Source organism: Mobula hypostoma, chromosome 21, assembly GCF_963921235.1.
Source record: "Mobula hypostoma chromosome 21, sMobHyp1.1, whole genome shotgun sequence".
NCBI classification, from domain to species: Eukaryota; Metazoa; Chordata; class Chondrichthyes; order Myliobatiformes; family Myliobatidae; genus Mobula; species Mobula hypostoma.
Genome location: NC_086117.1, coordinates 25,756,462 through 25,782,404, shown reverse-complemented (window position 1 = coordinate 25,782,404; position 25,943 = coordinate 25,756,462). Strand labels below are relative to the sequence as shown.

At 42.2% G+C, this 25,943-nt stretch overlaps 2 protein-coding genes across 4 annotated transcripts in view; one reads left to right on the top strand and one right to left on the bottom strand.

Moving 5' to 3' along the window:
* ptpa (protein phosphatase 2 phosphatase activator) overlaps positions 1-4,262 on the bottom strand; it is a 59,059-nt gene extending 54,797 nt beyond the window's left edge. The window contains exon 1 of the mRNA XM_063073703.1: positions 4,188-4,262. Coding sequence (XP_062929773.1) covers positions 4,188-4,209 — 22 coding nt within the window. The 5' untranslated portion in view covers positions 4,210-4,262. The remainder of the gene's footprint in view (positions 1-4,187) is intronic.
* Positions 4,263-4,665: 403 nt separating this feature from the next.
* The window catches only part of crata (carnitine O-acetyltransferase a), a 45,936-nt gene continuing 24,658 nt past the window's right edge, over positions 4,666-25,943 (top strand). The window contains exons 1-8 of one of the 3 annotated variants that reach the window (XM_063073698.1): positions 4,685-4,837; positions 12,631-12,733; positions 13,639-13,917; positions 14,593-14,711; positions 20,043-20,096; positions 21,432-21,594; positions 22,860-23,034; positions 24,013-24,191. In XM_063073698.1, coding sequence (XP_062929768.1) covers positions 12,710-12,733; positions 13,639-13,917; positions 14,593-14,711; positions 20,043-20,096; positions 21,432-21,594; positions 22,860-23,034; positions 24,013-24,191 — 993 coding nt within the window. In that variant the 5' untranslated portion in view covers positions 4,685-4,837; positions 12,631-12,709. Of the gene's footprint in view, positions 4,838-12,560; positions 12,734-13,638; positions 13,918-14,592; positions 14,712-20,042; positions 20,097-21,431; positions 21,595-22,859; positions 23,035-24,012; positions 24,192-25,943 lie in introns of all 3 variants that reach the window. The other 2 variants (XM_063073697.1, XM_063073696.1) reach the window with 2 other exon arrangements.

Here is a 25,943-nt window from a genome sequence, read left to right as displayed (position 1 = left end):
CCTCCAACTCCCATTCTGCTGCTTTGTGGGAGCTCCAGGACTTTGAGTCAGTGATGAGTGAGAATACTGTTCAAATTGGTGAGGAACCCGACAGTGATAACGTGTACGGAGGGGGAAAAACAACTGCTACATTGCAGTTGACCACGGAGATACAATGTAAACAAGATTATCTAGTCAGTGGGTGAATGGGAACAGTCAGAAGGTGAGAACGTGAACAAAAGACTGTACGAGGTTGAAATGCCCAGCAGGTCAGGCAGAGCAGGACTTGTAATTCCCAGAGAAAACACGAGGGTGGAATACAACAATACTGAGCCAATATCGCATCTGATGACCAAGAAAACAAGTTACTCAACGTTGCAGAATTCAAGAGAGGTCCAGATGTCAGCATCTTGCCCAAAAGATTGAGGTGCTGTTCCTCATTGTTATAGGGCCAGAGGCCACAGACTGATAGGTCAGAGTGACAGTGACATGAAGAATCAGAGTGGCAAGCAAAGGAAAGATCAGCATCACCCGAAGTGCAACTGGTTTCTCCAATGTACAGGATACCACATTGTGAACACCCAAAGCATTACACTTGACTAGAAGGTGGACCCTGCCTGGCACTTTTGTGGCTTAAATGTTACTTGCTACTTGCCAGGGCATTGCTGCATTGCAGTGACGGATGGTGTACTTGCTAAGGAGTTGCAAACGGATCATTGTACAATCATCATCACTCTGCTTACAACTGAAAGGTTATGGACGATGCAACATGAAACATTTTGAGCCTCGGGCACTGAGAACATGGGCTGGAATAATTGACCTCTAACAACCACAACATTCTTCGCATAGACACCTAGTCTCTAACCTTGTTATCCCTCCTGAAGAGTATTGAAGATAGGCTCATATTGCACAACCAAAGTCTTGTAGTTTTAAATTTGTTTATTATCCTTCAACCTACCTGAGTTTACTTAAACAATTAAGTGAATACCAAGTACTTTAGTAAAGAATGTACAAGGGGGAATATTAGAGTGGGTGCAGAGATTTACCAGGGTGCTGTCTGGACTAGAGGGCACGTGTTATGAGGATAGGTTGAGTGAGCTAGGGCTTTCCTCTTTGGAGCAGAGGAGGATGAGCAGTGACTTGAGAGAGGTGTACAGGATGATAAGAGGCATAGATCGAGTGACTAGCCAGAGGCTTTTTCCCAGGGTCGCAAAGGCTAATACAAGAGGGCATAATTTTAAGGCGACTGGAGAAAAGTATTGGGGGGGGGGGGAATGTCAGAGGTAATTTTTTTTTGCACAGAAGGTAGAGGGTGCATGGAAAGGTAGAAAAGGCAAATACATTAGGGGCTCTTACATAAGCACATGGATGATACGAAAATGGACGGCTCAGTAGGTTGATCTTAGATTAGGTTAAAAGATTGGCACCACATCGTGGGCCAAAGGGCCTGTACTGTGCTATAATGTTCGATGTTTTATGCTCTGTTATTAAGATAGAATACAAGATCATTGTTGGTACCTATTTGCTCTGTTTTGAGACTGGTAGCCCTCAGAAGAAAAGGGGAAAAAACCTGGGAGGAAAAATTTTGTTAATTGCCCATACAAAATGTTACTTGTTCCTCTGCCACAGAAGCTGATGAAAGACTTTGGTTGTGCAAGATGAGCCTATCTTCAATACCAGGCAGACATTACTTAAATACTTATTAGCCAATACTAAGCTAGAATATAGCAGATGCTGTAACGGGGTAAGAAAGAATATTTCAAGATATACAGGCCGATTTGCCATCCTTTCCTGCAGCATACTAATGCCATAATATTCACACACAAATTGATCTGCCTGCAGCTTGTTCTAAAAATGCAGCAATATGTATAGTCTGCACAGCTCCAATCAAAGCAAGGATGTCCTAGTCATAAGCTCTGCCACTATGCACGTACGGAAACACTAGACAACCATTTAGTGTCAGGATGTTAAATAACGTTCCCCAAAACGAGACAGTAATAATATACATACTTGTATATGAAGGACAGCTAAGGGCTAGAAATTAAACTACTGCTTAAATCACTACCTTGTGGAAAGAGTGGAAAACTGAATAGGACTTGTGCAGGAGAGAGAAGAAGAATATTTACGAGGGCTTTTCCACAATGTATATTATTCCTAATAGCCTGGGAAAAAGAAATTCACATGCCCCCTGGACAGAGAGAAATGACAGCCATACAGGACTTTTCATGGAGCACTTTTACAGCTCACAATGAACTTTTGAAGAGCAGTGAATAATTTAATGTAGGAATTGTAGCAGCCAATCTCACACAACAAAGTCCCACATAAAGCAAAATCATTAAAAAAAAACAAATAATGAGGAACGTTTGTCCACTCTTGGACTGTATTCCTTGGATTTAGAAGAATGAGGGGGAACCTCATAGAAACAGTTCGAATGTTGAAAGGCATGGACAGAATGGATGTGGTAAAATTGTTTCCCATGGTGGGGGAGTGTAGTACGAGAGGGCATGACTTAAGAATTGAAGGGCACCCATTCAGAACAGAGATGTGAAGAAATTTTTTTTAGCCAAACGGTGGTGAATCAATGGAATTTGTTGCCACGGGCGGCAGTGGAGGCCAAGTCATTGGGTATACTTAAGGCAGAGATTGATAGGTATCTGAGTAGCCAGGGCATCAAAGGTTATAGTGAGAAGGCGGAGGAGTGGGATTAAATGGGAAAATGGACTAGCTCATGATAAAGTGGTGGAGCAGACTCGATGGGCCAAATGGCCGACTTCTGCTCCTTTGTCTTATGGTCTAATCCTCACATCACCGCTGAGCTGAACCCAAAACAGAATTTACACCTTTCCATCCCTGTCCTTACTGCTTACAACTAAATTATTTTTTCTTCCCCACCCCCACTGTCCCAGATGAAAGGTCTTCAACCAGAAACATTGACCGTTTATACCTTTTCACAGATACTACCTGAACTGCTGAATGTGCCCAACATTTCTGGTTTTGTTTTAAGATTTTCTACACCTGCAGCTTTTCATTTCTTTCATTTACTGTCTTGCAATGAAATCAGAATTGGAGAAATGCAAAAGGCAGGACATCTAGGAGAGCTCCCTTCTGCAAGGAATATCTTAAACTCCCACACTAACCAAGATATCAAAGTAGGTCTTAATTTAACAGCTTATCTGAAAGACATGACTTCTGTAACACAGAACTCCTTCACTGCTGCACAAAAATGATGGCACCGATTATGAGAATTAAGACCCTGGAATAGGTCCCATATCATCCTGGCTGAGTTAATGATCAAGATGCATTAGTTTAAATCCCACCATCTCAAATGGAAACTTAGATTTTAGTAGTCAAACAAATCTGCAGCATTTAAAAAATAATGCTGATTCAGTAATAATAAATATTGAAGACTAGTCTGTCAAATAAACTCATCTGGCTCAGGGAAGGAATCCTGCCATTCTCATCCTGTCTAGTTTCTGTGTTACAGACCCAAATTTCAGGTGAGTGATACTTGTTATAAAAGCTTACTTTACAGCTCAATGTTTACTGTGGACTTGGTAACATCTCCATTTTACAAATTACAAAAGAGTGAACTTAACAACTGAATACATATTCTGCTTTTGTAAATTGATCGACTTTTTACATTAGACCTTTCCGTTAGTGAAAGTACTATGCTGACATTACTAGCACCAGGAAAACAAAAGGCACACGTTTAAAATGGGAATATTAGGTACGTTTAATATGCACGTCCTTTTTCAATTATTTCCTACTCTATGACACCCCTCCCCCATTTCACCTTTAGTCAGTACTTCAATTGTCCGCGTCTAAAGGCATTTAAGAGATACAGAACCAAATACATAAAACAGATAAGCCACGATATCAATGAATGACGGACTATGTTTGTAGTCTGAAAAAGCTTCATTGGTATCTGTTCATTCATAGACCTGGTCGGAACTTTTACTAAGCGTCTGGGATTCATTAATTGCCAAGTTTTTTTAAAAAGATGAATTAGAAATTAATAAGTAATATTCAATTACTCAAGCTCTTTGTATCACACCAGGGCCAGCTATGGTTAGATTGAAATACATCAACATTACATGCATGTAGACAAATACTTATCAGCACATGAGTCAGAAGTAAGAAGGGAGATTGGTCAGTGAAGCCCCTTCCAGAATAAACAAGGAAGGCAGCACAATTGCCCAGATACTGACCTGACTCACTGGAACCTGCCATATTTACACCCTGCAAACTCCTTCACAACGCCCAACCCGGAAGTGCAACACAACTCCTCACCCACCCTTCGATCTTCGACCTTTCTCACCTTGTCACCTCGGCCTCCTGCAAAAAATATGCAGTTGTACACAACTTAGTTGCATTCAAGAGTGAGAGAAACACGAATAACGTTCTAATATTGAAGTTTCTATCTGCGACAACTGTGGGAAGAATAACTAAGTTAAAAATCAAAATACTGACCTTCCATTATTGTGAGGGGCACGCTGTCCTTTTAACTAGTTTTTTTAAACCATTCTTTTAGGGCCATAAATAATTTTAAACGTTTTATAAGCTACATCCGTTCTCCCTTAACAAAAGTTGACTAGTGTAAAAAAATTAACATATTTTCTAGTTCGCAGGGCGCTTTTGCCCCGCACAAACATGGAGACCAAGAGTAACGTCCCGTTGCTGATTGCTGATTGATGCGTTTGTGTCACAGATCTGCAGGGTGATAAGAGAATGATAACGCCACTCAAGGTGTTCACCCCGCCTTCTGATCTTATTTGGGTTGTCGTACTGATGTTTTGAAGCTTAACTTTTGGTCCAGCGGTGGGAAGGGAAAATGTTGGGGATTTTAGGACGTGCTTTGGTAAGTTTGAACAATCATGTCGTATTTGTTTTGGTATCCATGTATTTGCACCTCAGTATTACGTTGTCATTTAATTGGGCTGCCTGGAACTTGAAGTCCCTGTGGAAATGAGTTGTGGTGGTCAGGGAATAGAGGTCATACTTTGTGTGAACTTGCTTATTTGACTGAGCCTGCCTAAAAGTAGGCGGGCCTGTCACATTTGATTCCCTGCTGGAATAATGTAATGCCTTTCATGGTGAAACAGTCCGTTAAAACTGTCTAGGTTCAACAAGAAGAATGAACGGGGTAGTAGGAGTGAATGTATTGGGCGGGCTGGGAAAATAGCAATGATCATGAAATGATAATGACTGCATGTCATGGACATGCGTTTCTTTAGTGAGTTTAAGTTTGTTTTTTGTTAGGATCATCTCTCAATATTTCTCCCCCCATTCTGATTTAGTTTTTAGAGCTAAGGCATTGGATTGGATGGACTTGTTTAGAAGCCGAGGCCCTTTCCTTTCTAGTTTATTTTCTCGTTCAGCAAAAACCACATTTCTGTCCTCGGCTTCAGTTGGTTAATTCCAATCTACACTTTGTCTTTGTGTGGACTTTGGACTAAAATAAGATAAAAGTAAACATCCCTTCAAATGTCTCTTGCCTCTCAGCCCTAATTCTGGAGAGATATCCAGGTAAACGTTAATGCTGTGTGTGGGCAATTCAGCTCCTTAAGCAGTCACTCAGGATTGAAATGACTTACTCTGGCTTTGTAGGTTCTGATGTGGCTAATGAAGCCAAGTGGGAGTTCCGGCAGTGGAGACAGAAAGAGTCTGAGGAGATGGCTGGATAGCTTGACGTGTGTTGCACGCTTTCTGTTACTTGAACAGTGCCCCAAATGTATGACCTTGAGACTTCCAGCACCATCCTGAGTGTCCCTCTGCTTTGAGCGGTGGGTCAGATATCCCCAGCAGACCGTGGGAATGTTGCACTGTGAGGGACTGTGAGCTCGTGTTTCAGGCAGAACTTTGTGCTTTGAGCAGGTGGTGTGAGGGGTGTTGAAATTAAGATTCACATGTAAATTCTAAACCAAAGTCATCTAGTCTCTACTTCAGATTGACAAGCCTCTAGAACAGGTCATGAGCTTATTGTCTCTGCTTTGTTGCCACTCAGCCAAAAAATGGTGTTGTGCCTAATAAATCTTTATTTACATGCAAAAGTGCAATGCTGCATGTTGTCTGTACACTAAACTTGATTCAGTTACAAAGGTTGCACAGAACTGCCCTACCCCATGAAAGGTACTTAACATTTGGATACTTGCAATAAATATTTGCTTTTGAAAACGCAACCTCTGTTAGCCTGAAGGCAGAATTGTTTGGCTTATCAGCTGACTGAGTACAAGTAGAATTTTTGGAATGACATTCAGCTTCATGTGGTCTGCTATCAGCATCATCTTCAGGCTCTGAAATGCAGCGTGTGAATTGAAGGTTCTCCTCTTGATGGCATAGCCTGAATTGGGAACCTTGTATATTAAAAAAAAATTGTCCCTAATGTGTCAATGAGTGTAGAATCTGGGGAGAGTTGATGGGAATATTGAGAGGACAAAGTGGATTAGGATAAGATTGATGTAAATGAGTGTGAGATGGTTTGTTTTGAAGGGCCTGTTTCCTTATCGCACTCTAGTTTTGTCAAACTCAAATACACAGTGTACAGCAAGAGCCCACGGAGGTCTGATTCTGAAGTTTGAGCTCTAGCAGCTGGGCCAAGCTGGTATTTCTTCATTTCCATCTTTTGTTTGGTGTAAGTACTCGGCTAATGAGGCAGCATCGGTGGAAAGTGAAGCAGTTAAAGCTTTGGTTCAATGAGAACTGGAAATGCTTAAAAATGAACAGGGCCTTATGACACAGAGAAAATGGGATGAGTTGAGAGAACAAGGTGAACGTCTGTGAAAGAATGAAGTCCAAAATGGACTGATTGATGGTGTTGATGTTGGTTGAGGAAGGAGGGGGGGTGGTGCTGAAGGCCACTCTCGTTTAGCAACAAGTCTTAATACCCTCTGTCACCCAGCACCAACATCATTTGTGTCATTTAGTCTCGCTTAGTCTCCATCCGATCCCAGACCTTCCCATAGTTGTCTTTCCCCTCCCCCTTCTCTGCAACTTTTAAAAACATGTCTGATTATCAACTGTTCCAGGTTCTAATGAAGAGTTATTGACCTAAAAATGAATGTGTGGCAAGGCACAGTTCAAGTGGCATCTATAAATTTGCCGACGACACAGTTATTGTTGACAGAATTTCAGATGGTGATGAGGCGGCGTACAAGAGTGAGAGAGGTCAGCCTGTTGAGTGGTATCACGACAACAACCTTGCACTCAGTGTCAGTAAGACGAAGCAATTGATTGTGGACTTCAGGAAGGGGAAGTTGAAGGAAAACACACCTTATTGAGGGATTGGAAGTGGAAAGGATGAGTAGTTTTAAGTTCCTGTGTGTCACCATCTCTGAGAATCTGTCCTCAGCACAACGTATTGATGCAATTGCAAAGAAGGCATGACAGCAGCTATTTGTCATTAGGAATTTGAGGAGACCGGGTATGTCTGCAAAGATACTCGCGAATTTCGACAAATGTACCGTGGAGAACATTCTAGTTGTTTGCATCACTGTCTGGTACGGAAGAGCCTCTGCACAGGATTGGAAAGAGCTGCAGAAAGTTGTAAACTTGGTCTGCTCTGTTATGGGTACTAGCCTTCCCAGCATCCAGGGCACCTTCAAAAGGCCCATGCCTCAAAAAGCCAGCATCAATCATTGAGGATCCCCATGGCCCAGCTCATGCACTCTCATTGCTACCGTGAAGGAGGAGGTACAGGAGCCTGAAGGCACTCAACATTTCAGGAACAGCTTCTTCTCCTCCAGCATCAGATTTCTGAATGGACAATGGATCCATGAAAACTACCTCTTTTTTCCCCACTCTTTTTGCAGTACTTATTTAATTTAATTTTTATATATAATTTACTTATTGTAATTTATAGTTGTTAGGTATTGCATTGTACTGCTGCCACAAAGCAATAAATTTCACGACATATGCCAGTGATATTAAACCTGATTCTGAACCGCTAACTGTGCTTCACTTTCCACAACAGCTGTTTCTAGAACCTTCCAGTTTTTGCCCTTCAATTAATTTAGAATTGTGGAAACCCGAGTGCCTCAGAATAACTAGTAAAACGTGACTCCCTTTTAAACATTCATGTCAACATGTGTGACAAGTTTAATCGTCAGCTTATTTCGTCTGATTGCTCTTAACTTGTGGGACCCATATCCTTGATATTCGAACTATTCGGTTTACAGTTCAACAGTCGTTGTAAAATAATGACTGAACAATTCTGTCCAACGCATAATTATGCCAACTTAGTTATAAAGGGTTTGTGGATTAAGATGGTGCCTCTGAAGATGTACAACTTACTGGTAAATCATGAGGCAAGAGATTCAACTAAAAACGTTACTTATAACAATTTTTAAATAAAATTGTGGTGAACTATCTCCACAGACAGTGAGGAGGCAAACTGAGGTGAGGTTGGTTTGGAGGATGAGCTGTGCTAGGGCATTGCGAGGCGCAACGTGTTCAAGCTGGGGTCGCAGATGGAGTTGGTATCGCTGTTGGAGATGGAGTGAGCGCTTTGGAGAGGAGTCAAGGGGGAAGAGTTTCAATGCCTGCCCACCTAATCTGGGTGCAAACGCCGAGTGGATTTGGTGAGATCGAGAACAGGCTGGGTGGCTCCAGTGTATCGGGGCTCCAGGATCCAGGTCCTAGAACGTGGTACTACTCGGTGCTCGGACAATTTAAATGTCGGTCCGGGTAGACTGGAACTCCAAATGTTGGGTACAGAGGCGAGGGTTGGGCTGATTTCACTCACTCTCCCGCGAATGTTTATTCCTTACTCCACGGCGCCGAGGTTGTGAACTCATCCGGTTGCTGAGCACTTCTGCTCTGCTGGTGTGATGAACTGGGGACCAAGGCTTTGGGCCTGCTCCAGATGCTGCAGGAGTGGATCTGGGACTCAGTCCAGTTCAGTATGCTGTTGGCTTGCATCTATTGTTTGCATGATGCATGCTTCTTTTTTTCTCTCTCTCTCTCACTGCGCAGTGGTGTTTGGGTCTTTGTTTTATTGGGTTATTCAGGGCTCTTGCTCTGTGGCTGCCTGTAAGCAGACCATTTTCAAGGTGCATAACTCTTTGATAATGTGCTTTGAAAGGGCAGGCTGTTGTATTAATAGTAATTTGAATATTTCAAACTAGATTTAGCTCCTTGCATACTGGGGCATACATGAAAGGGAAGGGCAGCTAATTGTAGATAGACCATACCGACATTTCTCTTCAGCCAACCACCCCCCCCACCCCCACATTCGTTATCTGAGCAACAGCTGTGTTCTCACTTGTGACTCTAGAGTTTGCTCTCACAAGCTGAAGATTGTGTTTAGTAGGTTGGCTTACCAGGTGCGAGAATAGATTTTTCCTTTGTATTTCAAGTCAAGCTGGCAGTCCTAACCCTACCATTGCTTCCATTGCTCTTCCACTGTCAGGGAAATTCATCCATTCATAATGTTTCTGATCAATGTTTGAAAATAATTTACTGGTTGGCGTTGGGAACTCTGATTGGCAAATGAGGACAGAAGAACAGACAAACTGAGTCTAAAAATGTTCAGGTTGATCTCTTCCTTCACTCCATTTGCCTAATTTGTTTCTAAATCATTACTACTCTTCCCAATCACATTATGGAATGCAGTATGAAACCCAGGGGATGTCTGGAAGTGCATATATGATGGAGAAAATTAAAATAAAATGGTTGAGGGGTTGATGTTATTAGTTTTATTAGTCAATCAAATCCCGAAGGCATGAATTAATTCTATGTCATCTAGTGCCTCTGTAAGGTAAATGTTGATTTTGTTTGAAAATTGCCCTGGTTGTGTTCAATTCACAAAAAAGGCAGGCCAAACTAATTAAAGTTAATTGTTATGAGCCTACTGTCCATCATCAGCCATGTGTCTAACAGGGCTGTCAGGTGGCAGTTACTTTCCAATAATTTGTTCACTACTTGCCCTTGAATAACCCAAGCAGGGCAAATGCAGTCCACAAAAACCTTGGTCCTGTTAACAAAAAAGCAGCACAAATGCGATCCAGTTAGCAACTGCCCAATCAGCCTGTTCTCAATCGTCGTTGATGCAATGGAAGCTGTCATCAAGTTCACCAATGATCTGTTTACTGGTGCATAGTTTGGGCTTGATACTTGACCTCAGGTCTTGGTCCAAGCATGGTGCAAAGAGGTGTATTGTGGGGATCCGGTGAGAGGGACTGCCCTTAACCTCAAGGGGGCAGTGACCACTATGGCATTAACATGCACTGGTAAAATTGTAGACAATGGGTGTCAAAGGGTACATCCTCCATTGGCTGGAGTCATCCAATGTACAGAAGATGGGTTTAGTTGTCACAGGTTGGTCATACCAGCCTCATGACTTTGCTGCAAGAACTCCTCAGGGCACTTCCTAACTCAAACATCTCCAGCTGCTTCATCAATAAACTTCCTTTCATCATAAAGTCAGATGTGAGAATGTTGGTTGATGATTGCATAAATGTTAAGATCCATTTGTATCTCCTCAGTAAACAAAGCAGCTCATGCCTGCATGTAGCCAGACCAAGGAAACACTTAGGCATGTGTTCATAAGTGGCAAGTAACTTTTGCTCCACAATAGTGCCAGGCTTTGACCATCTCCAGTAAGAGAGACCCTAACCACCACCTATTGGCACTCAGTCCCTTTAGCATTGGCAAGTCCTTCCCATCAACATTGTGGAATATTTGGCCAACGTCATTGACCAAGTGTTCTCTGGGACCAGCCACATAAATAGAATGGCTTCAAGAGCAGATTAAAGGTTGCATATCATGCCCCAAGTGACTTGCCTCACGACATCCCAATGTTTTTCCACCATCTACAAATCAAGAGCACGCTCAAAAAAAAACTCTCCACTTGCCAGGATGTGTGCAGTGCCAACTCTCAAGAAGCCTGAATCCATCAAGGGCTAAGCAGCCCTCTTGATAAGCATCCCGATATTGTCTTTCCACTGGCGGTGCCATCAATAAACTATATTGCATTTACCTTAGGCTTCTCCAACCGTACCTCACAAACCTGCAACGTCTACAACCGAGAAGAACAAGGGCACAGGAACACCTCCACCTGAAGCTTCCCCTTCCATTAGCACACCATCCCAACTTGAAAATATAACACCAGCCATTCTTCATTGGTAGCTCTATCTCCAGAAATATCCAACCCAACCACATTGTGGGGCTACCTTCACCAGAAGGAGCCCAGCAGTGTAAGAATGTATTTCATCGCTATCATTTCAAGTATAATCAGGGGTGGGTAATACATATTGCTCTTGTCAATGAGTTTCAGACACTTGAATTTCAAAAAAAAATCGTACTAAATACTTCACAAATGTGTAGGAAATGTTGTCAGCTATGTCTTAGTAGATAATATGGGTTCCTCTCTAGATGAGACATAAATTGTGACAGTGAAAAAGAGATCCCTCAACTGGTACAGTGGTGGTGTTGGGGGGCAGGGGGGAGGGAGGGGTATAAGATTTCTGGTTAGCAAACCCATTGGGACATGTATGCAAAATTGGTTGTATGTTACCGAAAACAACTCAAAAGCACTTGATTGGCTCTAATGTGCAATATAAATTTTTTTAGGTCTTTAGGAGGAATCACTTGAGCTGAGGGTTTAAAATGTACCAATGAGAATCAGTTATGAGTTTGCCATATTTTTCTTCTCTCACAATTCAAAATTATCAAGAGAAGAATAGGAGACAAAAGGAAGTTTGTTTTCCTGATTCATTTATTTATCTTCCCCCCCGCCCCCTCCCCCCCCACCGCCGTTCCCCTCAGGCTTCCCCCGAGAAGGAAGGCTCCTAACAAGAGTTAACTTTATTCACCATATACATTTACATTTGTTAGGAATTTGCTGTGGTGCGTTGGTCAGGGCATGACATGCAGTAAAAGACAAAGTTCAACCATTATAAAATATAAAGAATCTTCTTTAAAAAAATATAAAGTGGGGGCAGATCTGCAAGCTGGTGCCTCCTCCAGTTGTTGTGCTTCATGTGGACACTGTAGCATTCAGAGCCTGTTCTAGTAGCTTCCTGCCTTAAAGTAGCTCACATCTGTACAGATGACACCCATGTGCCTGGATATTCTTTTTTTTTCCCAGACAAGTTGAGGTCTTCTGCTTCCCTGAGTGGTTAGCAGGCAAAGGTTTTGATATTGTTCCAAAACCCCATCACTTGAGATCGATAGCAATGAAGTACAGGAGTAAACTCAATATCTGTAGAGAGCAGATGAATTAACTTTTCCAGTGTAGACATTTTAATTAGAACTTCATTGCCTGATGAGGACAGTGTTTTGAGTTGGAGAATACCTGCTATAGTAATGGGCTTGGCTTACATAGAGGATATGAAGCTAAGACATTGTTCTCCTCATTGATTGGAGTTCTTAACCCACATTTCCAAGAAGAGCCAAGCAGCCTACTTTTATACTGAGATTCTCTGAATCTTCACACCTTCACCTTTTTAGAAGTTTACAACTCGAATTTAAAGTTTGCAGTGGGAATTTTTAGCCACGTCTCCCATGAGTCTGGACTGTATTATTACTGGCATTAAAATATTTGGAACTCTTCTTTCGTTTCTTTTTATTTTTGTTTTTGACAGATTTAGGACGAGGAAAGAGAAGGCTGTTAAGCGCAGCCTTTAATGCATGTGTGTGTGATTTCAACCCCAGATTAACTGCTCTGGAGTGGAAAGAAAGCAGGGCGGGATTAGAGGGGCAAAGCTTTGACTTTTATGTTTATGTTCCTACGATGGATAGAAAGAATTCCCAAAAGGTACAGTATAATTTATTACAGATCAACATTTTCTGAGAACAAAGCAGTTGCCAGTGCTTGCCTACTAACACAAAACTGTAATTAATTTCCCTAACATGCTTGTATATTAGCTTGCAGAGCAGGGTTAAAGATCTGTGTTCTATATCTGGGAGATGCTTCAGATAATTTAATCGGAGTTACAGTCCTATTCTAGAATATCCATTCAAGTCACTGCTTATTAACCACAGATCCTTAATTTCCTCTCAGAGAATTCAATTTTGTAGAGAATCTCATATTCTCACTTGCTTGCAAAGGTGATGAGGCAAGGCAAGATTTTGGGGATGTTTACGATTGTTTTTAGTTTGTACAAATGTTTTCTTTTCTCTAGGTGGTTATTATGAGGTGCAATATTTATTCTGACATTCAGTGAAGTGAAACCTGAGCTCCTGTCTGCACTATATGGTTTGAACACAGGAGCCATTTGTCAGCAGCTGTTGTCTCCACAATGTTCAATGTCATTGACCGACTAAAAATTCAAATCCTTGCAGGTTCTGCATAAAATAAGAGTTCACCAGGCTATAAAGTTTTCCAAAAGTGGTAATTTTTTCATCCACCTCCAAAATCTCTGAGCTTTTCAATTGTGGCTTGCATATTCCCAGTTTTCAGTGCTGCACCAATGGCTTCAGTTGTCAAGACCAAACACAATGAAATTGCTTCCTGAACTACAGTTTTTCTATCTTTTTCTTTCCTTTGGTATACTCCTTAAAACCTACAGTTGCTCTGATCAGGATTGTAATCACCTGTCCCTGTCCTAATGTTTGTCATATTTATTCTGATAATTATCTTTCTATGTTAAAGCAACAACATGATCGGAAGGTCTTTATTTATAACTTGCTACCTAATCATGATCTGGTTTTGTTGTCTAGATCAGACCCAGCGCACTGCGGTCTGGCTGCTTAGTGCGACCCATTGCACCTACAAAGTTGCCTGGGCGATACCTCGCCCACCAAAAGTCTTTGCCGCGTCTGCCCGTTCCTCCTCTCCAACAAACTCTTGAACGCTACTTGCTGACATTGGAGCCTATCCTCAGTCAGGAGGAGTTAGAACACACTAAACAAATAGTGAAGGAATTTGCTGAAAAGGGCGGAGTGGGAGAGAGGCTTCAAGCAAGCTTGGAAAGAAGAGCAAGGAAGACAGAAAATTGGGTACGAACTAAGATTTAATTTTTTTTAATGTTATAACCAGTGGAGATTAGAGGAGTGAGAGTGATTGAAAACACACAAGAACCTGAGAGGAATTGACAAAGTGAATATGGAGAGAATGTTTCATCTGTGGGAGAAAATGGGCCAGTGGATCACATTTAAAACAGAATTTGGAGTTGACCATTTAACACAAAAAGGTGACATTTTCTCAGTGGATTTAGTCTTTGTGAGTCTCAACCTCCAGAGGATGGTGGAAGCGGAGTCTTTGTATATTTTTAAAGCAGAAGTAGATAGATTCTGGGTAAGAAAGGAGTGCAAGATTGCTGCTGGTGGACTGAAATACAGAGATGACATTTGAGTAAATAATTGGTAAATTTGTAAATTTATGTGCTAAATGCATGGAAGCTCATTTTGCGTGTTTTTTTTAAATGTTTCTTTATTCTCTCTCCCCCTTTACGTGTTTCATCAGTTTGGGGAGTAATTCAGCCTTAATGCTGCAGAACTCTCAAGGGATGAGTATCTATTTTGTGGGGGGAGTGGGTGATACAGGCAAAGAGGTAGAACCACATATCGGGAAGTTAACTCTCCATTGCTGGAAAGCCTTACTCCACTTGCAGTCTAGGTAGATACTTGAACCATGCCTCTTCCAGTTTACTTTCTCATTTCTTTTCTGTTCAGCTTTCGGAGTGGTGGCTGAGGACCGCTTACCTGGAATACAGACTTCCTGTGGTAATTCATTCCAGTCCCGGCGTGGTATTGCCAAAACAGGATTATCACGATCGTCAAGGACAGCTCAGGTAATGGTGTGGCAGTGGACTCGTAGTAGAATTTAATTTACTTCTGCTCGTGGCTTACATGGGAGGAAAATCGCTCTCTTCTTGAGCGCTTTTCTGTTTTTTCTTTGGAAGGTGTTGACGAGTGGGTTGTTTAACCTATTGTGCTCCCCCTTAATAGTTTGAAGGGTACTGACTTCCTGTTCTTTGATTATTACCCTCCTTTCCAAGTGCATTGTTATTTCGCTTTTGATTATTGTAATTGAATTAGCTTTCTAGATCCTAACAATTTGTGAAGTTTGTTTTCTTCCCTTTGTTCCTTCCGCCAGTTTGCTTAGATCTACAGTAGCAGATGATAGTTGATTATATTAGAAGCTGTAAATGTTTCCTGTTCTCACTGGCCACCATGATCTTGTAGCGTGAATGAAGTCACCGGAGAGAAGTACTGGTAGATATGAAGCAGTCTCTCTATTTGACAAATATCTCCAATAAGCTGACAGCCTTAAGAGTCATGAGAGAGGGGAGAGAAAGAGAGAGACCCTTTCGGTGCAGGAGGTCTGCTCAATCCAGCACTACACAACATTTTATGTGCTAAAGATCAAAGAAAATTCAGGAGAATTCAAACAAATCCATATTTACGATGCTTCCTTTGAACTACTTAGAACAGTTTCAAGCCACACACACCAAAGTTGCTGGTGAGCCCTTGGGTCTCAGCCCGAAACGTCGACTGTACCTCTTCCTAGAGATGCTGCCTGGCCTGCTGCGTTCACCAGCAACTTTGATGTGTGTGGCTTGAATTTCCAGCATCTGCAGTTTTCCTCGTGTTTGCGTTAGAACAGTTTCAAATGCCTGGATTTTCCCACCATCACACCCAAAATAGGTGTTAATTACTGTTGTGTCCATGCAATGGGATTGAATTGATTGGATTCAAGATTCAAAAACTTTATTGTCACTCTAACTGTACATCAGCTCTGCAGGGCAGAATGAGACAGTGTTTCTCAGGAGCAGTGCAATCATAACATAACAAACGCAACACTAAATAATAAACATAACAATAAATAGTAAAACACAACAGCCACATGTCAGTTAAAATCAAGTTATAAGTGTCCAGTGCAAGTTAAAAGTGTCCAAAGCAGAGTCAGGTAGAGCGGCTATTTAGCAGTCTGACTGCCTGTGGGAGGAAGCTGTTTAGTAGCCTTGTGGTTTTAGTTTTGATGCTCCTGTAACGTTTGCCTGATGGCAGAAGAACAAACAGTTCATGGAGAGGGTGTGAGGGGTCTTTAATGATGTACCGTGTCTTCTGGAGGCATCGACTCTGAAAGAGGTCTTGGACAGAAGGTAGGGAGACCCCAATAACCTTCTCTGCTCCCCTAACCACCCTCTGCAAGGCTTTTTTGTCAACAGCACTGCAGCTTGTGATGCAAAAGGTCAGCACACTCTCAACCATGCCTCTGTAGAATGTAATTAAGATGTTAGTGGGGAGTGGTGCTTGCTTAAACTTCCTCAGAAAGTGCAATCTCTGCTGGGCCCGTTTCACAATCCCAGTGGTGTTCCTGGACCAGGTGAGATTGTCCGAGATCTGCACGCCAAGAAACTTGATGTTTTCCACTCTCTCCACTGTGGAGCCGCTGATGCTGAGGGGTGTGTGCTCAGGCTGAGACCGTCTGAAATCGACGATCATCTCCTTGGTTTTGGTGGCATTAAGCATCAAGTTGTTATCACTGCACCAGTTCTCTAGGTGTTTGACCTCCTCCCTGTACATTGTTTCATCATTTTTGCTGATGAGCCCCACCACTGTGGTATCATCTGCAAATTTAATGATCAGGTTCTCCTTGAATCTGGCTGCACAGTCATGTGTTATCAGTGTAGACAGCAATGGGCTAAGCACACAGCCTTGTGGGGATCCAGTGCTCAGTGTGATGGAGTCAGAGATGTTCCTGCCAACACGGACTGACTGTGGTCTCTCTGTCGTATGTAGACAATTAGTTACGTACCTGTTTCCTGGTGTGTCTGGTCTGAATTTCTGAGCTGCATTTTCAATTTAATCTTCTATGCATATTCAGACCTGAAGGCTAGTGGCTGAAGTCAGTTAAAGTTAATTGCTGCATGTCCTAACCACAAAAATCACTCTAACAATCTAAGTTTTTACTGCCTAAATCCTGATGTTTGCCTTTATTTTGTAAAATGTTATTGTCTTCACTGGAGCTCTTGAATAGCTCTGTGCGTGTAGCTGAGTTTGGTGACACAAAGCAAGTTTGATTCCTGATATGATTTGAGTTAACAGTCTCTATTGGAATAAGGGTAGCATCCTGCATTTAGCTTCAGTTAGACAAATAATCAACCATGACTCAACCATTGAACAATCTGTATTCAGCATAGCAAGTCTGCCTGTGGACAGGGCGTTGGCCAGAATTCTTTCTGAAAGAAAGAGATTTAGAGAGGGTATTCCAGAACTGAAGGTATCACCACCAATGGTGGAGTCATAGCAGTTTGGGAATAACATGCAAGAAGCTGCAATCAGCGAAGCACCGTCACCTTGGAAGTTTGTACCATTAGAGGAAGTCATAAAGAACCTATGGAAAGATCTGAGCAGAAGGGTGTGAATTTTTAAAACTCTGCTAGGGCCAGAACAAGAGCTAATGCGGGTCAGAGGGCGTGTAGGGGATTTGCCGTAAACTAGGATGAAGGCAGCAGATGTTGGAATTAAAGTGCATGTCAAATAAAAGGTGAGTGACAGTAACACCCAGGCTCCCAAAAACCATTTAGCATATCAGTGTGTTCGAGAGCAGGATTGATCATGATCCCCAAGGGTATGGGATTTCCTGTATATGACGAGAAAATTGTGTTTCTTGCTTCATATTGATTTGCCAGTTTTCCTGTAAAACTATTAAAGTTGTGGGGGTGTGGCTGGGAGTCTCCAGGCCTGACCCAGCTCTTTACAAGGGGCGGCCATTATCTGACAGGAGTATGTCGATTTCAGGCATGCTCTGGAGGCTATGCTGTAGTCTGGAGACAATGCTTAATTTCCACAGCTCTCAGCCCATCCCCTGAATATATTATTGACTACGGACAGCTCTTCAGCATAGTCACAGTGACTGAAAGGCCAGGGAACATGACGCACTACCTTCAACCTTGCAATGGAATGTGGATAATATCAGGAGTAAGGGAAAGGATTAGAAATTGGGCTGGAACTCCAGCAAAGTGGTAATTGGACTACCAGCTTCTACTTCAGGCCGCCAGCCCCCCCCCCCCCCCCAATGAGAGATGGTCATTGTTTATTTCTCTCACCTCACCACTGCTTAGTTCAGTCTTTGTGGACACAGTCTGTTAATTGTGTTTCTATATAGTATATAGCGATATTAAGGCTCATTCTTGCATGGAAACAAATTATTTGGTCCAAATGATCTACAAAACTATCTCTGTTCTGCATTATCATTCTCTGACTCATCTTCATTTCTCTGTTCGCCATAATTTCCCTGTCAAATTAGTTCAAAACCTTCCCCAAAAGCACGAGCAAACCTCCCAGCAAGAATGTTGGTCCCAATGTGATTCAGGAGCAACCCATCCTGCTTGTACTGGTATCTCCTTCTCAGAAGCATCCCAGTGATCCAAGGAGTCCAAAGCCCTTCCTCCTACATCATCTCTTTATTCATGCGTTCATTTAACCTCTCTTCACCTATACTCACTCTGCTGTGGCATTGGAGATGATACAGATATTGCTTTGGAGGTCCTGCTCGTTAATCTGACTTGGCTCTCTAAATTCATGTTGCAAAACATCATCCTCTTTTCACTTCTGGTGCTTCTTTCCATGTATCCCCACGTGTATAATGACAAAATCAGGAATTCATCCAGGCAGACCTACTAATATTCTCCAGCACATCTGTCCTAGATATGAGACTCAAAATTGTTCATAACAGTTCTGACTGTAAAACAAAAATATCTCAACATTATTAGGCTCCTGTTATAATGCAGCTGGAGGTAAGAATTTCTTCAGAACAAGATGCACCAACATGCAGCACATTAACATTGAGACCTGTTCCGGAGTAGGATATGTATGTAGTTTTAATTATTAATATATGTAGTTCTAATTAATTGTCTCTTCAAAAGAGACGTGGATGGATTAGAAAGGACCAAAATGTTTGACCAGGATAATTTGGGGCTTCAAATAATGGGATTGATAACTACAGTTTTTATATTTGATTGTATTTAATAACTGAACACCTACCTTGTGCAGAGAGTTCCAGCGATTCACAGCTTTATTGAATGAAGCTCCCCAGTTCTGTCTAAAACAGCCAACCTCGTGCTATGAACATGCATTCAGTTCTGGATTCTCCAGCTAGGGGAACCAATCTTACATCATCCAAATCAATCCTCTCCGATCACATTTCAATGAGTTATCCTGGCCAATATTTTTATTTACTAATAAATGCTTATCCTTCAACCAAAATAACAAGAATATCTGGTCATTATTGTATTGTTGGTTATAGTACCTGGTTTGGCACAAATTTCCTGCATTACAACAGTGAAAAGAATTCAAAAGGACCACATGGTTCTGGCAAACAAGAGAAAATCTGCAGATGCTGGAAATCCAAAGCAACACGCACAAAATGCTGGAGAAACTCAGCAGCCCAAGTGGCAGCTATGGAAAAGAGTAAGCAGTCGACATTTCAGACTGAGACCCTTCATCAAGATTGGGGGGGGGGTGGGGGAGATGAGAAGGTGGTAGGTGATAGATGAAACCGGGTGAGGGGGAGGGTTAAAGTAAAGAGCTGGGAAGTTGATTGGTAAAAGAGGTAAAGGGCTAGACATGGCGGAATCTGATAGGAGAGTTCAGAAGACCATGGAAGAAAGGGAAGGGGGAGGAGCACCAGATGGATCACCTCCCTCTGCCCCCCCCTTCCCTTTATTCTATGGTCTTTTGAACTCTCCTATCAGATTCCCCTTTTTCCAGCTCTTGGTCTTTCACCAATCAACTTCCCAGCTTTTTACTTCAGCCCTCCCCATCTCCCGGTTTCACCTATCACCTACCCCCTTCCTCCCCTACCCCTCTCTTCTTACACTGACTTCGCATCTTTTTTCCCGGTCTTGATGAAGGGTCTCAGTCTGAAACGCTGACTGTTTACTCTTTTCTATAGATGCTGCCTGGGTTGCTGAGTTCCTCCAGCATTTTGTGCCTGTTGCATTGGTTATGGAATGCTTCGAGATATCCTGAGAGCATGAAATGAAAATCCATTTGTATGTGAAGTTCAAACATTAGTGAATAAAACTGCCCAGGGCAATGTAAAGCAGTGCCTGGACCTGTCTAATGTGTTCTGTTGCCATTTGTAAATGTTCAGTCCCAATCTTCTCTTCCAGATTCGCTGCCAAATTGATCGCTGGTGTGCTGGATTTTAAATCCATGATTGACAAGTAAGTTTTGCAAATTTATATTGCAACAGTGTGTTAGTGTCTACATGGTTTACTTTTTGTGTACTAATTTAATAAAAAGATTTAAAAAGAAAAGAAAGAAAGACAAGTAAGTTCAAATTATGACTTCACTGAGGAACACGGGGAAGTTGGTGAAAAAAAGAAAATATAGATTCTTAATACAATTTCTTTTTTACTTAATAAAATATTCCAGGCACTTTACCATAAATTGGAGTAAAAATTGACGTTGAGTTGCAAGTGGAGTTGTGGAGAGGGCTCGCAGGTCAGACTGATAGGAGTTAAGAAGCATTTTGAAGGAGACGAGCAAGCTGGAGAAGTGCATGCAGTGGTCATTCCAAGCACACTTCAGCGTCTGCTTTGATGTGACAAATAAAGCTAATCTTTAAAACCTGGACCTGCCAGCCAGTGGTGTAGGTGTAGTGGCTTCAGCACCACACTTGGAGGCAAATGGTCCCGGGTTCGAATCTGTTCAGCTCTTAATATGCTTTCCATCCATGCTGGGTCGAGCTAGCTTCGCGGCCTCGTAAAACAAAAAACAGACAAAGAAAGGGCAAGGTTGCCACCCGATGCGCCACAAGGCATAGAGAGGAATAGTAATAGTAATAACCTGGACAGGTGAAGACACGTAATCAGTAGTAGAAATGGTGCAGGTTGAGGATGGAGGCATTGCAGAGTTCGAAAGGGTCAAACTTTATAGTCAGACTTTAAAACCTACACTCACTGGCCACTTTATTAGGTACAGGAGTGGAACCTGGCGTGGTCTTCTGCTGCAGTAGCCCATCCGCTTCAAGGTTTGACGTGATATGTGCTCAGGGTTGCTCTTCTGCACACCACAGTTGTAACACATGGTTACTTAAATTACTGTTGCCTTCCTATCGGCGTGTACCAGTCTGCTGTTCTCTTCTAACCTCTGTCATTAACAAGGCGTTTTTGCCCACAGAACTGCCACTCACTGGATGTTTTTTGCTTATCTGTCAATTCTCTGCAAACTCTAGAAACTGCTAACGCGTGACAATCCCAGAAGATCGGCAGTTTCTGAGATACTTGACCACCCCTTCTGACACCAACAATCATTCCATGATCAAAGTCACTTAGATCACGTTCCTTCCCCATTCTGATGTTTGGTCCGAATGACTGAACCTCTTGACCATGTCTGCATGCTTTTATGCATTGACTGGTTAGATATTTACATTAACGAGTAGGCATACCTAATAAAGTGGCCACTGAACGACTGAAAATTTTGCGCATTTGTAGTTTTTATCAGGTCATTCTGTCTTGTTCTGAGTAAACACTTTCCTCTTTTGTTCCTTTGCTCAGTGAGACCCTTCCTGTGGAGAGTCTAGGCGGGAGCCCGCTCTGCATGAACCAGTATTACCAGATCCTGTCATCCTGCAGGATCCCGGGTCCTAAAAGTGATTCTTTTGTCAACTATGCCCAAACTAAAAAACCAACCCATGTAACAATTGTGCACAACTTCCAGGTAGGTTGGCTTGCATTTGCTTGAGTGTGCTAAAGGTTTTTAAGTTCTCTTTGCCCATGTTTCTGCCCTGAAGTAACGTTTCTTTCTTTTCTGTCTCGCGTTGCAATTCAAGGTCTGTCTAATTCACCTTGTATCGTGGGGCCACCAAGGTACATTAATTAGTTGAAAACAAACCACAGGAACTAATCTATTTTTTTAAATCATTGACCCAGAAATAAGTGGGGAAAGCCCCACAACACGCAATGCTGGTCAAATCCAGCTGCTACATTTTATTTTAATCAGTAGTCATGAGAGTTTAATTCTGCCATCGATTATTAGCAAGCTGATGGAAAGTCACGCTATCAATGCTACCAATAACTTCCCACTAATAATTCGTGCTTCATTTGAATGTCATCATGACCACTTATTTGCAGACCTTTCCATGACCTCGATTCAGATGGTAAAACCATCCAAATTCCAGAGGCCAAGGGTATCACAACAGAATTTGACCCGGTGTGACATCAAAGAACCTGGGTAAAACTGACCACTGGGATAGCTTCACTGATTGGAGTCAGTCTTGTATAAAAGGTGATGGTATAAAACTAGAAAATGCTGGGAAAATTCAGGTCAGGCAAAAAAAAACTTGGAAAGAAACAATTAAAGATTTCAGGTCAATGACCCTTTGTCAGAATTTGATCGGAATGTTTCCAGCATTTTCTGTTTTTTAACATCTAATTTCTTTGATTTGATTCTGCAGTGTTCTTTGATTTTTTTTTTGAAATAAGGAAGTGGTTGTGTTTGTTGGAGATCCTTGCTACAGGAGTTCTTGGGGGCAGCAGTGAGATTCTGATATCCTGCTTCATAAATCACCTGACCTCCTTGTTGAGTCAGCAGTTGAGTTAATCACTGATGATTGTGCAAAAGTTAATTCAATACTCAAATCATCAGAAAACAAAACGTGCTTGTTTGCAGCAGGATATGAAGGACCCAGTTGCCACAAATGGAGTGTAGCAGATTTTGTAGTGGACCGTATAATACCTTCAACTACTTTTTCCTATCCCCCCCCCCACCCCCACCAACAAATTCCACATGTAAGCATTTCTAGTGAGAAGAAGGTGACGTCACTTTGTGGTAATCGAGTAAGAGATCTAGACTAATTTTGTCTCCAGGCTGGGACGCTGAGACTAATTCAAACTCACTTTGTCACTGTGCTGAATGCTGGCCTGTTCTGCTTTGTGAGCTTCAGTCCACACTTTCAGTTCACGATTTCCATCTGTATTTTGCAGTTCTTTGAGCTCTTTGTGTATAACAGCGATGGTAGCCCCTTAACTGTGGACCAGCTTTACATGCAATTGGAGAAGATCTGGCATTCCTCACTCCAGACAAACAAAGAGCCAATTGGGATCCTTACAACTGGCCATCGAAACAGCTGGGCAAATGCATACAACACGCTAATCAAAGGTTGCTCTTCATAAAATAATTGCTTCATTCATTATTATCTCAGTGATTATAATTCAGAAGTTTATTATTGAATGTAAATACCGTTGGAGCATTGAAATTGTCAAAGGAACTGTACTTTTACAAAAGTTTCTTAGGTTTTTTTTTGCATGATATAGCTCCAATAACGATCCATGTTCATTCTTCTCACAGAGAATTAGGATCAGGTTTAATATCACTGTCTATGTCCTGAAGTCCACACATATTCCTACACTTGGGAATTGTTCGAAGGGGGTCAGGAATGGTTTGCATGGGACACCGGCTAGCTTTAGTATTTCTGTCAGAATCTTGGCTAAGCTGATCTACGGGCATGTTAGGAGTGTGATGCAATACTAGTAGATAAAGGCAGTGCTGCTGAATACTCAGGAAGCTTAAGACAACCCAGGGCAGAAGCTCTGCACTCACCCAAAATCTTGGACCTTACACCTTCGTCCCTCCAGTGCACTGGTTCACACTGGTTCACAGTGCCCAAGGCTTCTTTGATAGTACTTCTGAAACCTGCAGTTTTTACTGTTTCGAAAGCCAATGGGAACCTGGTTCTCCCTTCACCCCAAGTTCTCTTCCAAATCAGATGCCATCCTTACTTGGAATTATACTATATCACTATCCCATTTTGCTAACTCAAAATCTTGGAAGTCCATATCTGACACCAGTTGGACTGCAACTGTATGTGGCTTAAAACTATTTTTCATGGGGAAGTTGGGAATGAGTTGGCAGGATTGCCCAGACCCAGTGGAAGAATTTGAAACAACAGGGAGTTCTCCTAGTCTCCTTGTTCTTACTGAGCTATGCACTTGAACCCAGTGATTGTTTGCCATTATATTGTGATAACGGAATATACTAGATCATTATTTGTGTGAGCTAATTTTAACTTCCTATAATGCCTCTCTGCAGAATTTTAAAATTGTGCTTACTATTTCTGCTTCCCCCGGGCCCCTCCAGATAAGGTTAACAAGGAGTCTGTGAAGTGTATCCAGCGGAGCATCTTCACCCTCTGCCTGGATGCTCCAGTGCCAAAGGTGTCAGACGAACTCTACATGAGTCACATTGCGGCACAGATGTTGCATGGTGGAGGTAGTCGGTGGAACAGTGGCAACAGGTGGTTTGACAAAACCCTGCAGGTATGTGAGGGGTTGCAGGTATGTTGGGGGGCAGGCATGTGAGGGGTTGCAGTCAGCCTCTGGGCAGCAACTGGGTCAGGCTCTGATCAAGCATAATCAACATAGGTGTTTTTTTTTTAAAGTCTATGTGTATGGCTGTATTTGTACATATATCTGAAGAGTATATAGGAATATTGATCTGGGACTAATTGGGGATGTTACTGTGTGCATTGGCAGTGTGACTATAGCTGCTCTATGAATAATTTTCTTTCCAATTGTTTTAAAGATCTTTGAAATGTTCTTTGCCTACACTTTAAAGGTACTATTATTGTTTTCTGAACTCCTTCAATTCCTTCGCAAGCACAAGCCTTAAGGGCTGGTTGAAGCAGGGTGGAAGGGTTGTGAGATAGGAAGGGGGAGGAGAGATAGAACAGTAACATCATGTGAGCTCAAAGTTCAACAAGGTAACAGATAGCAACCCGAAGGGCCTCTTCCCTCCTATTCTCCTCCTTGCACGCAGTCTTCTCTCTGTTTCCATTATCTGGACCCCTGGAGTGAACCATTTCCCACTGCAACTGGATCCTTAACTTGCTGACCAATAGACCACAGTCAGTAAGGAAAGGCAGCAACACCTCTGCCACGATTATTCTAAACACTGGTGCTCCACACTGTTGTGTCCTCAGCGCCCTGTTCACTCATGACTGCATGATCAGATATTGCTCCAACCCCAGATGACAGCACTGCAGTGGGTCGTATCTCAAATAATGATGAGTCGGAGTAAAGGAAGGAAATAGAGGGTTTATGGCGTCGTGACAACATCCCATTCCCTCAAAGTCAGCAAAACAAAAAGAGCTGGTCATTGACTTCAAAAAGAGATGCATTGTGCTTGCTCCTGTCTACGTGAATGGTGCTGAGGTTGAGAGCTTCAAGTTACTAGGAGTGAACATCACCAACAGCCTGTCCTGATTCGACCAAAACCAAAGATGTTCACCAATGCCTCTACTTCTTCACAAGACTAAAGAGTTTCGGCATATCCCCATCAACCCTTAAGCTTTTATTGATGCACTATAGAAAGCATCCTATTTGGGTGTGTCACAGCTGCTCAGTATGTACCTCAAGAAACCGTAGAGTTATGGACACAGCTCAGCACCTCACAGAAACCAGCATCTCCTCCATGGACTCTGTATGCACTTCTCCCTGCCTCGTATCAAAAACCCACCTATTCCAGACATTCTCTCTTCCCTGTTGTTCAGCGGGACAGAAAACACAAAAACCTTTAGGTCCCAACCACCAGACTCAAGGGCAGCTTCTATCCTGCTGTTATAAAAATATTAAATGGTTCCCTAGTACGGTAAGATCAACGTGCAAACAACTTTGTTATCAAAGTGTGTGTATATATATATATACCATGCACTACCTTGAGATTTGTTTATTTGTGGACATTTACAGAAAAAAATACAAATAAAATTTATGAGAAACTGTATTAAACAGGCAAAGATAGATAACAAATGTGCAAATAAAATAAATGCTGAAAGCATTAGCTGTAAGAAATTCTTGAAAGTGTGTCTATAGGTCTTAGGTCTGTAGTTCAGAATAGTGTGACTGAAGTTATACACGCTGGTTCAGGAGCCTGGTGAACTTGGTGAAGGATTAGTGTAAATTGATATCATGTTTGATGGTTAACATGGACTCAGTGGCTGAAGGTCTTGTTTCCATGTTGTATCATTTTGTATGAGTGGTGGTGTGGGGCTTCTGTACTGTACTTCTTGCCCA